The 15,436-nt window shown below is 42.0% G+C and overlaps 1 protein-coding gene across 4 annotated transcripts in view; it reads right to left on the minus strand.

The window, feature by feature from the left end:
- ZNF512 (zinc finger protein 512) overlaps positions 1 to 13,678 on the minus strand; it is a 28,614-nt gene extending 14,936 nt beyond the window's left edge. Inside the window, exons 1-9 of one of the 4 annotated variants that reach the window (XM_059188750.1) lie at positions 13,529 to 13,678; positions 12,948 to 13,006; positions 4,084 to 4,265; positions 3,368 to 3,463; positions 2,983 to 3,066; positions 2,197 to 2,321; positions 1,585 to 1,671; positions 1,075 to 1,173; positions 291 to 458 (exon numbers count right to left, since the gene is read on the minus strand). In XM_059188750.1, coding sequence (XP_059044733.1) covers positions 291 to 458; positions 1,075 to 1,173; positions 1,585 to 1,671; positions 2,197 to 2,321; positions 2,983 to 3,066; positions 3,368 to 3,463; positions 4,084 to 4,265; positions 12,948 to 13,006; positions 13,529 to 13,558 — 930 coding nt within the window. In that variant the 5' untranslated portion in view covers positions 13,559 to 13,678. Of the gene's footprint in view, positions 1 to 290; positions 459 to 1,074; positions 1,174 to 1,584; positions 1,672 to 2,196; positions 2,322 to 2,982; positions 3,067 to 3,367; positions 3,464 to 4,083; positions 4,269 to 12,947; positions 13,007 to 13,528 lie in introns of all 4 variants that reach the window. The other 3 variants (XM_059188749.1, XM_059188751.1, XM_059188752.1) reach the window with 3 other exon arrangements.
- Between the last annotated feature and the right edge of the window lie 1,758 nt (positions 13,679 to 15,436).

Raw genomic sequence — 15,436 nt, forward strand, 5'->3', positions numbered from 1 at the left:
GCTGGACAGAGATTTCCACAAAATTTCTAGCTAAAGGGGAACACCTTAAGCTTTAGAAAGATAATCATGAGTCTACTTCTACAGATTATACATTGAACTTTGATTTCTCTAAGCTAATTATGTTCAAAAGGCAGAAAAAAGAGAACCAAGAAAAAACAAGAGAAAACAAAAGCATTCAAAGATTAAAAGGGATACAAATGAGGAAGTAAGGAGGTATGGGAAATGTCAGGGTTAGTAGTCACCACAAAACAGATCCCCCAAACAGGGTCTGGAAAGTAATCAGTACTCACAGGCCCATGCTCTGACCTCAGGTGATACGCAAGTCCAGCCTTCGATTTATATGGCTTTCCACAATGGTGACATTTCAGGGTCATCTCCTCCAGCTCTGCAGCCCCTTTGCCACATTTTCTGACATGGTACAGATATCCCATGATGCTGGTGAAGCTACTAGAGCAACTCTGAACACAGGAGAGAGGCCTGAACTATAATCTTCCATCTTTTGACATGATCTCTCAATTTCTAAACAGCCACAGAAGACTCAACCACCACACCCTATAAATAGATCCTACGACATGGCTAGACCCTCTCCAACACTTCCCGTTAGCACGACCCTTCCCTGTCCCTCGTCCCTGCCCTAACAGCTGTCCTGTCTGCCACCAAGAGCGACATTCCGTCAGTTCAGTCAGCATCCAGTCCGCTAGCACTGTGCGTCTCCTCTGCCGCAGAGGTTCCTCGGGACTCGACCCCACCCCAGCAGCAACCAAACACCCAGCGATGCCAAAGCTCCTCACGAGGAGATTACCAGGAGCCTTTTCATCACACTAAAGAAGGGTGGGAAAGGAACCCCTTTGAACAAAGGAAAAGGGGAGAAAAATAAGTTTGTGGAGATGCAAAAGAAAAATAAAGAACTATTAATGAATTCAAAACACCTGGAAAAGCAGGAGCCAGTCTTAATGCTGGAAGGTGACACAGAACCAGGTCTACAAGAGAGAAGGAGAAGAAATGGAAGAAAGTAACAGAAAGACAGTGACTTGAGACTCCAGGCTGACAGAGATGCTGTCCCCAGGCTCTTACCTCACGCATGCACCTGAGCTTGCCCAGTCTCTTTAGAACTGTCCGGAGCCGTTCTCTCTCACTTGGCTCATCTATTTCATCCCCAGCCTTCAAAATGGGCTAGAAAGCAAGAGAAGCAAACGAGCAGATGATTCACAGGAAAGATAGATACAGACAAAAATGGTATCTTAGGAGAATCAAGGACTGGACTAGCACCTAAGCCGAGGCCCATGAGGCTTAGTTATCTGACTCCTGGCTTTCTCCATCTTCTCCTAGACAGACAAGGAAGCAAATGCAATGCAAGTAAGAGTTCAGAGCCTCTGGCTTCCAGGAGATGAAACTTTGGGGCTAACGTAAACACAAAAATACCCACCACAACAGCTTCACTGTACATAATTCTTCTATAGAAAGGGTGCTCTTACACGCCTGCAAAGCCCCAGAGCCTCAGCCACCTCCACGGGGTTATCCAAACTCATCTATGTAAAGACATGCGAACCCCCGCAGGCTCATACGGGACAGGAGACACCTTACCAAGCTATTGTGATTTGCCATGACGTGATACTTCATCCCTGCCAGGGAACGAAGCTGTTTCCCGCAATGATGACAAGTGAACATTTCCTACAAGGAAGAAATACTGCTCAGTGCCAGGCTGTTCAACAGAGAAATAGAATGTTAAAAAGTCCTACTCAGATACTCTCAACCGTATCTCCTTTCACTCCCAAACTCAACAGTCAAGGCATCTCAAAATCCCACCACCTCAGTGTCATTTCCTCAAGGACAAAGAAGGAAAAGCAACCCAATTTGGAAGAACAACCATTTACTAAGTGCCAATATTTGCCAAGTAATGGAACAGGCCCTTTGCATGTATTCTTTCTTTCTTCTCCTCTCAGGGACCGCACAAAATTATTTTCTCTCTCTTATAAATGAGAAAACCAAGGCCCACACATGAAAAAGTTAAATGACACAACAAATAAGTGGCTGAGTGAAGATTCAAACCCAAGTCTGTCATACTCAAAAGCCTCTGTCTTCTTTCTAACACAATGCTGCGGCTGCTCCACAGGTATCAGCATACCCAACACAGAAGAGAGAGCTAAGGTATGGGGAAAGAGCATAACTGTCACGAAATGCCACAAAATCTCTAACCTGTTTGCAGGTCTCCATGTGTTTCTTTAAGCCCTCTATGGTCTTCCTCCCCACTGCCTGGCAGGTAGGACAGGAGACGCTGCCTTTATCCACAATTTCTAAGTACCACTGTTCCTCCAAACTGCCTACAAAGGAGAAAAAGGAACACCTCATAATCTGCAGCCTCCTCCTGAAACAAAAAGCACAATCCTGAAACTTAGTAAAAGTAACATAAAAATGGTTTGTTCCCTTCCTGGGGAAAAGACTCATTGCGTATAATTTCTAGAAATATTTTTTTCTCAAGTCAGTGAGGAAACACCTACTCAGTTTCCCATGATAAAAACCATCTGGGCACCACTCAAAAACCCAGTGGCTTACAGAACTGGGCAACGTTTTTTTCCTAGCTTTACTGAGGTACAAGCCACGATGGGCAACACTTTCAAAGCCGCATATAACAATGGAATTCAGAGATATTCAACAGCCAGTTTGCTGAGTGTTTCCCGTGTGCCTGAAACTTTGTACAATGTTCTTATCCCATCTAATATCTACGAAAATTTTGACTGCCTTCATTATCCCACTCAGAAACAAGGAAACCGAAGCTTGCAGAAGTTAACTAGAAGGTGGCAGGCCAGAAAACCAATTAAGAGCCAAACCTTCCACAAGGGTCTGACAGGCCTCCAAACCCATGCCCTTAGTAACTGCTTCCTTAAAGAAACTCTCTGCTACATTATCCCTTAACCACCACCAACAACAACAAAGACAGGGTGTGAGAACTAGATACTCCAAAGCTTCCAACAGAAAACATACCTGCTGCATAAGCTGGTGGTTCCTTCCGAATACGACGAGCCTGGGATTTGGGATTAGGTTGAGTTTTAGGCCGTTGCTTCCTCCCTGACGCAAGACAGAAACTTGAGCCCCGACAATATCAACTTTGCTACCCCATCTCTACTGCCAACATCTCCTCCCTCATGTTCTCAACACCCTGTGCCCCACTCCCTCAACCAACGGACTCCCTTAAGTTGTAACAAAAAAAACCTGATAGAGTCAGGCAGGATGGAAGCCATTCCATGCCAAAAAATCAAAGGGCTCAACAACAGTGCTTTAAGGGCCAAAACCTAAGGTCTCTCTTGTACTTCTAAAGAATAAAGCCCAGGCACCCACGGAAAGAGAATGAGCAAAGTTACTCCCTTACCATAAAGTTTATGCTTCTTCTGAGGAAATTCTCGATAGTCTTCATCTTCTTCCTGCCTGGGTTTCCTTTTTCCTTTGGTTGATACTCCACCTGACCCTGAAACACCATACAAAACAAACAAACAAAACCCTCAGTGTGGTTTACAAGTGAACGTCTCTGACCTGCCTTCAGAACTTCAGTCACGAAACCATCATAGAGGAAGATTACAAGCCTCACAGAAGTGGTCGACATTTTTAGGGAAGTTGGTAACACTTCACTAACTTATTCAACCTCCCCTTTTCCCTTTTTCTTATTCTCCACCCAAGTGATCAACTATTCCCCGATGAGTTGTAAGAGCCTTCAGGCAATGTGCTTTCTTGATCTTGATTCAAAGCTAATACAGAAGTAGAACTGCTCCAGATAAAGGGCTACTAAGGACCCTTGAGACTATGCCCACCAAGACAATGACACCCAGAATTGCCCTTACACCAGCCCCTAAACTTCAACAGAGGATCAAACTGGAACAACGGGAAAGAAGTTCAAATCATATGAAGAGGGAAGGCTGATACCAGTCTAACCTACAGGAGTGAGATCAGCAAAATTTCACTCTAAAATAGAAGGAGAGTTCATAAAGTTGAATAGTATGTGGCAGCCTAACATAAATGTGAGATACACATGTGTGACATTTACAACAGCTACCTAGAGATTGCTCTACCTTTGACATAAGACAGAGATACCTTCAACACGGGAAGCAGCAGCTGGCTTGACCCTTCTCATCTTCATCCAGTAGGTAGATTTTCGGAAGGACGGTGGAAAATCACTCACTGGCTCACATGATGAGGCAGATGATGAACCACTTAAGGAGTCATCGTGAGGGATAGTGTACTGGAAACTATTATCCTTTATGGAGCATTGGGTCCTGCTAGTAATATGAAACAAATAGACATACCACAAAGGAGGATCTGGAGTAAAGTTCCTGTTAATTCTTTATATCATAAGAAGACAAGTCGGTTACCCACGCAAAAACTAAAAAGCCTGATAATAAAAACAGACCTGAGATTGTACTCTAACAATTACAACAGTTGTGATTAAAGGCAACATATAAAATTATTACACTTCATTGTAATAAAAGCGGTCCACATTAATGATCACTCTGGAGCCCAAGTAGGCACTCTTTTCTTTCTTTTTTTTTTTTTTTAAAGATTTTATTTATTTATTTGACAGATCACAAGTAGGCAGAGAGGCAGGCAGAGAGAGAGGGGGAAGCAGGCTCCCCACTGAGCAGAGAGCCTGATGTGGGGCTCGATCCCAGGACCCTGAGGTCATGACCTGAGCTGAAGGCAGAGGCTTAACCCACTGAGCCACTCAGGCACCCCTAGGCACTCTTTTCTAGACTGATCAAAGAAAAGAAAGTAGTGAAAGTAATAGGATATTCTTTGATACTTCAGAGGATCCTTCAGTAACCAGGTATGTCCAGGCCTCCCAATTTCTCTGACAGAGAGACAGTAACTAAATACTATCCCTGAGAACAAAGAAGGAAAAGCAGAGTTTGTAGGGCCCTAGTCTGATCCATCTTCCCTAAACACTGTGTCAGCACTATCCTGTCTTATTTAGGCAACATGATTCTTAGCTCCCAGCCTTAAAGGGGCTACCTTATCTAAGGTAAGCTGGCAGGAGAAGTCTGGTATACAGCTGGATCCAAATTCCCAAATCTAAGACCAATCAGTATGTAGTTAAGAAACACTCATCAGTAACTAGGTCGTTCAGAATGCACAGGGGAGCAGTAATTCTCAAAGTGTGGTCCAAGGACCTCGAGACATCCCTTTTCCAGCTGAAGATCCGTGTGAGGCCTGCCTTAGGTTTACGGTTTAGAAAGACCACTCTGGATGCTGTATGGAAAAGGACTCCTGGAGGAGGAGTGAATACAGGGAGAAGGGCTAGCAGCTCAATGTAACAGTGTGGATAAGAGATGATAAGGACCTGAACTAAGGTTCTGTAGCAGAGGTAAGTTGACAAATTCAAGATAACACTTCAGTGGTAGAGCTGGTAAGAATCACGTAGAGGTTTGAGGTGAGATGGAAGTAACACAGGTGACCATTCTTAAGAATGTATGTTAGTAAAATATGATACAGGCCCACTATGGAATACTAGGTAGTTGTTGGAAGCAATAAACCATTTCCACACATAGACACACGAGCATAACCAAAAGAGCATACTGCTGAATGAAAAAGAAACAGCTAAGCATCTGATTCTTGGTTTCAGCAGCTCAGGTCATGATCTCAGGGCTGTGAGATGAAGCCTTGCGGTGGGCTGGGTGCTCAGGGCTGAGTCTGCTTGACACTCTCTCTCCCTCTCCCTCTCCCCCTCCTCCAAGTGTACACGCACACTCTCGCGTGCATGCTCTGTGTGCGTGCCTGCTCTCTCTCCAAAAAGAATTAAGTCTTTAAAAGAAAAATAAAGAAAGAGCAAGACTTAATATCAATTTGGTAAATTAAAAACAAGTATACACATAAACAATACTGGCTATTTTATAAGGATTCATAAATACTTAAGGACAAATATCGAACTTGTTAACACAGTTGTCTCTGGAAGGGAATGGAAATGGAAACAGGAAAAACAAAAAACAACAGGGACTGATGATGTCAGCAAGCTAGGAACAGAGAAGAATGTTTTTCCATTCTCTGCACGAGATCCCAAATTACGAATTTAATACAGCAAAGTCCTGATTCCACCGTGGTGCATAAGGCCACCACAGCTCATCCCTCCTGCTGACTACAACTGAAAATCCTGGACTCTGAAAAGTAAACAAAGTAGGTGGACTATAGAGAGGTGTCAAAACTGGGAGAAGTGACTCACATGGGCGTGTTGCTCCATTTTGTTTGTTTTCCCTCACAAGCGGCAATGCTATAAGGGTGGGCCCCATTTGCAGAGTAGCATGGGCAGTCTAAATTGCAACAGAAACTCTCTGGCCACAGAAACCATGAAAAGGGTCTCTACAGACTAAAATGTGTGAGGGAACTGTGAAGAAGAATCGGGCAAAGACGATGATCCCATAATTCTGTGTAGGAATCCACACAAGTCACAGCTTAATCTGAACTACGTATGTTTGGAGCATACCGAAACCAGCTTAGCAAAGGCTTTGAGAAATGAAACAAGATTTGAACAAACTGCACAAGTCTCAGAATAACCCCTGAACTGCTAGTAAAAGATAGACCCAACGTATCAAAAGCTTGGAGAAATGAAACAAGACTTGAAACACGGGAAAAAGTCTTAGTCAAACCCCTGAGCTGTTCAAGACCGACCTAAACCATCATAGCAAAGACTCAAAGAATGGAATTAAGATTGACCCAATGCCCTCAGAAAGCAAGACAGAACTTATGGTCTGAACAGTAAACAGGTTACTTGCTAAAACAAAAATAGCAATGATCCCCCAGAAGATTCTAAAAAGACCCAAGGTCTATACAAATAACATTCACAATCTCGGGAATAAATTGCAAAATTATGCAATACACAAAGAAGCAGAAAAATCTGCATAATTCCAAAAGGAACAGATAATGAACAAATGTCAACCTCAAGATGTTAGAACTATGAAAGATTTACAGGGACGCCTGAAACACTGGGCGTATTACTGGGTGGTTCAGTCAGTTAAGTATCTCCCTTCAGCTCAGGTCATGATCCCAGGGTCCCGGGATCTCTGCTTAGCGGGGAGCCTGCTTCCCTTCCTTTCTCTCTGCCTGCCTCTCTGCCTACTTGTGATCTGTCTGTCAAATAAATAACCACTTTAAAACAAAATTTTGACATTATCTGGTGAAGTTTTCAAAATATGTAGATGTAATACATATGAGAGTGTAACTTAATGGTCAGCAGACAGGGGGCTGAGGAATTCTACAAGGTTGTGAGGCTTCTAGATTTAAGCAAAGTGGTAGTATAATAATAACTTTAAATAACCTATGAAACAGTAGGTATATACATTGTATTTCCTAGAGCAACCACTACACAAAAGAAACAGAAAAAAAAGAAAAGTAAAAGAGAGATTAAAAAAATCAATAAACTAAAATCAGACACCAAATATGCAAATAACCCAAAATAAGATATAAAGTACAATACGCAGGGTACGAGAACCAAAATAAAATGGTAAACCTAAATCCAACCATATCAGTAATTAATTTAAATGTTTATGGTCTCAACACTCCAGTCAAGAAGTCCAAGACTGTTAAAGAATGAATAAAAAAGCAATACTCTAGTACAGTTGTCCCCTGAACAACACAATCTGAACTATACGGGTCCACTTATACATGATTTTTTTTAATAAAATACAGTACAGTATTGTAAATGTCTTTTCCTGGTAATTTTAATATTTTCTTTCCTCTAGTTTATTTTAAGAACACCACAGCAGGGCGCCTGGGTGGCTCATGGGTTAAGCCACTGCCTTCGGCTCAGGTCATGATCTCAGGGTCCTGGGATCGAGTCCCGCATCAGGCTCTCTGCTCAGCGGGGAGCCTGCTTCCTCCTCTCTCTCTCTCTCTGCCTACCTCTCTGCCTACTTGTGATCTCTCTCTGTCAAATAAATAAATAAAATCTTTAAAAAAAAAAAAAAGAACACCATAGCATATAATATACAACATACAAAATGTGCAAAAGAACTGTTTGTGTTATCAGTAAAGCTTCCAGCCTACCATAGGCTATTAGTAGTTAAGTTCTGGGGAATTCAAAAGTTATATGCCGATTTTCAACTGTGTTAGGGTCAGCATCCCTAACCCCTGTGTTGTTCAAGGGTCAACTAACTGTATACTGCACCTACAAGAGGGACACCTTTTCTTTTCTTTACTTTTCTAAGTTTTATTTATTTAAGTAATCTCTATACCCAATGTGGGGCTTGAACTCAGGAACCTGAGATCAAGAGTCAAATGCTCTTCCAACTGAGCCAGCCAGGCGCCTGCGAACTATCAATATAAAGATATATACAGACTGGAAATAAGTGGATGAAGAAATTATACTTCACAATCAGCAAACACAAGAAGGCTGGAGTGGCAATTCTTATACTAGATAAAACAGACTTCAAGGCAAGAGTATCACACAAAGATATAAAGGGACACTTCATAATGATAAAAGTAACAAATCATCACAAAGACATAATTATTCATTGTATGCATCTAGTAGTACAAACTCAAAGGTCACAAAGCAAAACTGACATAATTAAAGCAAAAAAAACAAAAACAAAAACAAAAAAAAACACCAGACAATTCTACAGTCTTAGCAAAAACTTTAAGACCTCCTCCTTTCAGGAACTGGTAGAATGAGACAAAAATTCAGTAAGACATAAAAGATGTGAATAACACTATTAGCTAAACTACTCTAGACTCACTTTATAGAACTACATCCAACAACTACAGGATACAGTTTTTTCAAGTAAACGCTGTGCATTCAACAAGACAGTATATTCTGGGCCATAAACTTGAATCTTAAAAAGATAAAAATCATACATGTATTCATTGACCACATCAGAATTAAATTAGAAATCAAGAACAACAGGAGAACTAAAATTAAAAAAATAAATATTAAAATTAAACAATCTACATGAAATTAAACAATCTACTTGAAAATAATTCATGGGTCAAAAAGAAATCACAAGAGAAATTACAAAATATCCTGAAGTGAATAACAACAGAAATACACACATCAAAATTTGTGGATTGCAACCAAAGCGGTACCTAGAAGGAAACTCACAGCTCTAAATACTGCTATTAGAAAATTAGATCTAGGGGCGCCTGGGTGCCTCAGTGGGTTAAAGCCTCTGCCTTCGGCTCGGGTCATGATACCGGAGTCCTGGGATCGAGCCCCGCATTGGGCTCTCTGCTTAGCAGGGAGCGTGTTTCCTCCTCTCTCTCTCTCTCTGCCTGCCCCTCTGCCTATTTGTGATCTCTGTTTGTCAAATAAATAAATAAAATCTTAAAAAAAAAAAAAAGAAAAAAGAAAATTAGATCTATAATCAACCATAAGATTTCATCTCAAGATATCTTAAAAAGGGCAAAGTAAACACAAAGTAAATAGAAGGAAAAATATAATGGAGAGGAGAAACTCATGCATTAGAACAGAAAACAGAGAAAATCTGATTCTTTGAAAAGACCAACAAAATTGACAACCATGAGGCTAGACTGAGATAATAGCAACAAGCAATTAGCAATGAACTTAAAAAAACTGTCATTTACAATAATATTTTAAAAAACACCTAAGAATATATCTAACAAAAGATAACCAAAAAATTTTTTTTCAAGATTTTGTTTATTTATTTGACAGACAGATCACAAGTAGGCAGAGAGGCGGGGGGGGGGGGGGGGGGGCTCGATCCCAGGACCCTGGGATCATGACCTGAGCCGAAGGCAGAGGCTTTAACCCACTGAGCCACCCAGGCGTCCCTTTAATCATTTTTAATGATACATTTTAAATTGTTGATCTTCAAGGCACCCAAGTGGCTCAGTCAGTTGAGTGGCTTCAGCTCAGGTCATGATGTCAGAGTCATGGGATAAAGCCCCAAGTCCAGCTCCACACTCAGCAGGGAGTCTGCCTCAAGATACTCTCACTCCCCCTGCCATTCCCCCCTCTCTAAACTAAATAAATAAATCTTTAAAGAAATAAAAATAAATAAAACTGTTGGACTTCAAACACGCCATCAAGATATTGATGCAAATCAGAGATTGGAAGAAAGTATTTAAGACATATCTATCAGACAAAGGAATTGTATTCAGAATATGATTTTTAAAAATACTACAATTCCATAGTAAGACAAACAACTCAAATTTTTTTAAATGGGCAAAAGATATGAACAGGCACTTTCCAGATGATGATGTATGAATGGCCAATAAGCACATGAACAGATGTTCTACATCATTATTTATTAGGAAAATGCAAATTAAAATCACAATGAAACACCCCTATACACCCCTAAAATCGGCTAAAATTGAAGACTTATTCCCATACACTGGTGGTAGAATAGAAAATAATGCCACCAATTTGGGAAATAGGCAATTTGTTAAAAAGGTAAACATACTCCTGACATAAGACCCAATCAACCTAAGATGGTAAATCTTAGTAAATAAATACCATCTTAGGTATTTATCAAGAGAAAAAAGAAGCAAAACATTTTTCCACATAGAGACTTGAACGTGGAAGTTCATAGCAGCTTTATTTTAATAACCTCAAAATGAAAATAACCCAACTATCCATCAAAATAGATGGCTAAACTAATCATGATATATCTATAATCAAATTCTGTTCAGAAATAATGATTTTGAGTGAAAAAAAATCATGCAAAAATCATTGAGTGAAAAAAAATCATGCAAAAAGAGAACATATTATATGATTTCATTTATATAAAATCCTAGAACATGCAGACCACTATATGGTGAAAGGAAAAAGGTCAGTGGTGTCTGGGAACAGGAGTAGAGGAGGGAATGGATTGCAAAGGAACCCAAAAAATTTTTTCAGAGGGATGGAAATGGTATCTTGATTGTGGGGACACTGTTTTGGTTATTTACATATACCAAAGCTGATCATACTGTACACTTTAAGTATGTATACTATAAATGTGAAGTTTACTGTACTTCAATAATACCTCAAAAAATATTTAAAAATTTTTAATAGGAATTGGCAGGTCTCTAGGGCCAAAACCCACCATCCAAAACAATGGGAACAATCTCTACTAGGAACACTTAATATCAAGTATCAAGGGCGCCTGGGTGGCTCAGTGGGTTAAGCCGCTGCCTTCGGCTCAGGTCATGATCTCAGAGTCCTGGGATCGAGTCCCGCATCGGGCTCTCTGCTCGGCGGAGAGCCTGCTTCCCTCTCTCTCTCTCTGCCTGCCTCTCCATCTACTTGTGATTTCTCTCTGTCAAATAAATAAATAAAATCTTTAAAAAAAAAAAAAAAAAAAAAAATATCAAGTATCAAGAAGCCATTAAGAGTCAAGTCCCATGTGACTCCCCCTGATAAACTGTCCTCATAGGAATTTCTTTACTGTCAGTGCAGGACTCAGATACTCCCATACCCCCTCTCATGAATAAGTACAAGCACAGTAATAAGTAAATAAATAAATATCAATAGTTCATATAATCAGTATGATTAACATCTTAGAAATTAAATCAATGTGATAGGGAATCCCTCCCTATAGGTCTCTCTTATTTCCAAAGGACTCAATAAAAACAATTTATCTAGTATTTTACAACACTTGTCATATGACAGTACTTGATTGCTTCTAAAAACCCAGATTAATTTCAAACTTCCCTTCCCATAAATATGGCAAGAGAAAGACTTTGGTTTAAAGAATATAATCATAATTGTAGTGACTTCATAATTTCTTGTGTGCAGCACACCTTTGGGTCTCAGCTTCTAACCACAAGAGTGAAAAGTTTAACCAACTGTCAACTCCTTTCTGATCTACCAAGAATTTTCAGAGACCCTAGTTCATTCTCCAGGTGCAACTACTTAGACTTCATTAGAAAATTATTTCAGTTCATCTCAGTTTCCTTTACAGCCTCCGTTCATTATACCCAATCTTTAAATGCTGATGTTCTCCAGGGTTTCATCCTCTAGCCTCTTTTAGTCTCACTTCTCACCAATGGTTCTCAATCTCTTACAAAGGATTCCTATGCCCTAACTCCAGTGATTCTGAGTCAGAATAATAGACAAGGACCTGTTAATCTTTATACTTTTTAAAAGTTAACACTTTCTATTCCATTAAAAGCTTTTATCTGTTCACATTCTGTTCTCTATGAAAACAAAACAAAACAAAACAAAAAAAACCTTTTCCTTCTGGCTAACTGGATTATTCCTGGACTTTCAAGTCTGTTTAGGAGTGACTTGCTCAGGTAACTCTTCCCTTCTAAACTATCACTCCCCTTTCCCCAAGTGTTATATTAAATTCCTGTTTTAAAATATTTACTTACACCTTATCATGTTGATGTACTTGCCTATCTCCCCTTTTAAACTATTCTGTTTTTCTTGTTTGTATATCTAACAGATATATGTGTTATAGTCCATGAGATATTCAGCAAATGCTATCTGAAGGAATTAATTCCTTCCAATGAATACCTAGTTAATAAGAATCTCTTTTGTACCAACCAATAAAATATGGGAAAAGTTAGCACGTTCAGTCTACGAAATAATAAACCCGCCTTAAAGCCAAATAGTCTGAAAATAAAAGGATTTCTTAGAGCCATTTTTACCAGTCCTTTCCATGTTCATCAATGTATTCATGAGTATATACTTGATGTCTGAAGACATGCAGGGCTTCACTGTCAATTCGTTCCATTTTTAATATAATTCATACTTTTCAAGCTAGGTTCTTCCCCCCCTACATTAGGTTTAGACCTGCACTGTCCAATCAGGTAGGCACTAGCTACAGGTGGCTATTTAAATTTAAGATTAAATACAATTGAAAATTCAGTTCCTCAATCACACTGGCCACATTTCAAGTGCTCAAAAGCCATACGTGGCTACGGTCCTGAACAGTGTGGATACAGAACATTTTCTCATCATCACAGCAAGTTCTACTGGCCAGCACTGGCGACACAATTATAAATGGATCCCAGAAAACCTCACTTACTTCTTAGCTCCCACGATCTTCGTGCTCCTCTGCTGCTTAAAGGATGTGGGTTCCGGTGTCTAGCAAATCGCAAGCACATGAGTGAATGCTAGGGACCTCTGAATCCTGACCACAAAAAGACGAATCCCCCTGTGCCCAGAAGAAATGTAGCTCTCCCCCCGAAACTACCTCCAACGGAAAAAAGGCAAGACTTTTTAAGAAAAGTGTGTCGCCCTGTCTTCCTACAGAGTTAAGGCAGCTGACACCACCATAGTCTTCACCATAGCCTTCACCATTCCCAAAGCCCTGTCCCAGATAAAGGTTCTAAAGGGATGCGAAAAGACAGGATACGGATATGGGAGGTACTGGAGATATAAAAGGAACAGAAATTAACGGGCGAGAAACTGAGTCCAAGGAGGTGGGCAACAGTCAGCGTTAAGTGGGGGGAAAAAAGGGAGACAGATCCGACCTAGAAGGGTGGGGCCTACGATGGGCTCTGATAAAACCAACTCCGAGCACGGGACAAAAGCGAGGGGCCGCGCGCGTGTTGCGGGCTCCACAGCGCTACCCCTAAGGCATAACGGCCAAACCGAGAAACTCACGGCGGGCACTGCACCGAGTCTGGAAGACATCACTCCCTCTCCACGCCTAACAAATCCACCCAAGGGCTCCGGCCAGACCAACGCCACTTCCGCTCTCCTCTCCACTCCCGGATGTGGAGTCAGCGCCGCGGATCCCAGGTCTGAAGGACTACTTCCGCCTGGCCGCTTCCAAGGGGGATGCGGCAGGAGTGAGTCACGTGACACGACTCCCTCCGCTGAGACCCCTCCCTGGGAAGCTGTAGGTGGGGTTTGGAGCCCCAAACAGGGCTTCAGGGCCCTTTCCTCGCGTTCCATCCCTTTGCGCGACACCCAATATCCCTTCACCCTCCGTTCCCCCCTCCAGCACGACAGTGGTCTTTCTAGGTGGAGATCAAATATCGCCCCTTTATTTATCTTAGAGAAATTACAGACCCATTCCCGCCCTCCCTCCCCCCAGGTAGAGCGGCATAGAGGCTCTTGGATTGCTGAGGGTGCAGGTATCCGAGGCAGTGGCTGAGCAGGAAAGAAGCCAGAAAAGAGGCAGGTGGTTGAAGGCTTGAGCCAGTCAGTGAATAATGGGGATGAATCTCTTCTCATCTGTTAGCTTCAGGCCTCTAAACTTGGCCTGTTTTGGGGACGCCTGGGTGGCTCAGTTGGTTAAGCAGCTGCCTTCGGCTCAGGTCATGATCCCAGCGTCCTGGGATCGAGTCCCGCATCGGGCTCCTTGCTCAGCAGGGAGCCTGCTTCTCCCTCTGCCTACCATTCTGTCCGCCTGTACTCGCTCTCTCTCCCTCTCTCTCTCTGACAAATAAATAAATAAAATCTTTAAAAAAAAAATCATTAAAAAAAAAATAAACTTGGCCTGTTTTGGAGTATTTTGTGTGTGGTCCCTAGGAGATGTGTTGGAGGAGCCCTTGCAATCTTCAGACAGACCATGTCTGACCCTCTCCCCTAGGGAGAGTGTTTTTTAGTCTCTCCTTAACGATACTCTGATGGGTTCTCGCAGAGGGACTGAGATGTGTTTTGTCACACCAACTGTACTTTCCCTTTCAAGGTGGCTCTATTGGCTCTGCTCAGAATGACTGTGTCTGTTTCTCTCAGAACGACTGCGTCCACTTCTTTCAGAGAGAGTACAGTGAGTTCTCTCTGAGGAACTGCGACCGCTCGCCTTTAAGGGAATGTGATGAGTTTTCTAAAAGAGACCGCCACTGTTCCTCGCAAGGGAATTGCGACATCTCCTCTTAGAGGGACAGCGACATCTCCTCTCAGAGGGACTGTGACATCTCCTCTCACAGGGACTCTGATGACTCCATTCAGAGGGACTGTGATGGCTCCTCTGAGAAGGACTTCGATGGCTCCTCTCAGAGGGACTGTGATGGCGCTTTAGAGAAGGACTTCGATCGCTAATCTCAGAGAGACTGTTATGGCACTTCTGAGGAAGACACTGGGGATCCTCTCAGAGGGACTATGATGTCTCTTCTGAGGAAGGCTTCAGTGGTTCCCCTTAGAGGGACTGTGATGTCTCATCCGAGGAAGACATCGATGGCTACTCTCAGAGGGCCTGTGCTGTCTTCTCTCAAAAGGACTATGTCCTCTCACCTCTAAAGGACTATGATGAGTTTTCTGAAAGAGACTGCAACTGCTCCTCTCAAGGGGATTGCAACAACTCCTCTTAGAGGGACTGCGAAATCTCCTTTCAGAGGGACTACAACATCTCCTCTAACAGGGACTCTGATGGCTCCTTTCAGAGGGACTGTGATGGCTCCTCTGAGAAGGACTTCGATGGCTCCTCTCAGAGGGACTGTGGTGGCTCTTCTGAAGAAGGCTTCGGTGGCTCCTCTTAGAGGGACTGTGATGTCTCTTCCATGGAAGACTTTGATGGGTCCTCTCAGAGGGACTGTGATAGCTCTTCTGAGGAAGACTTCGTTG

This window comes from Mustela lutreola, chromosome 9 (assembly GCF_030435805.1).
Source record: "Mustela lutreola isolate mMusLut2 chromosome 9, mMusLut2.pri, whole genome shotgun sequence".
NCBI classification, from domain to species: Eukaryota; Metazoa; Chordata; class Mammalia; order Carnivora; family Mustelidae; genus Mustela; species Mustela lutreola.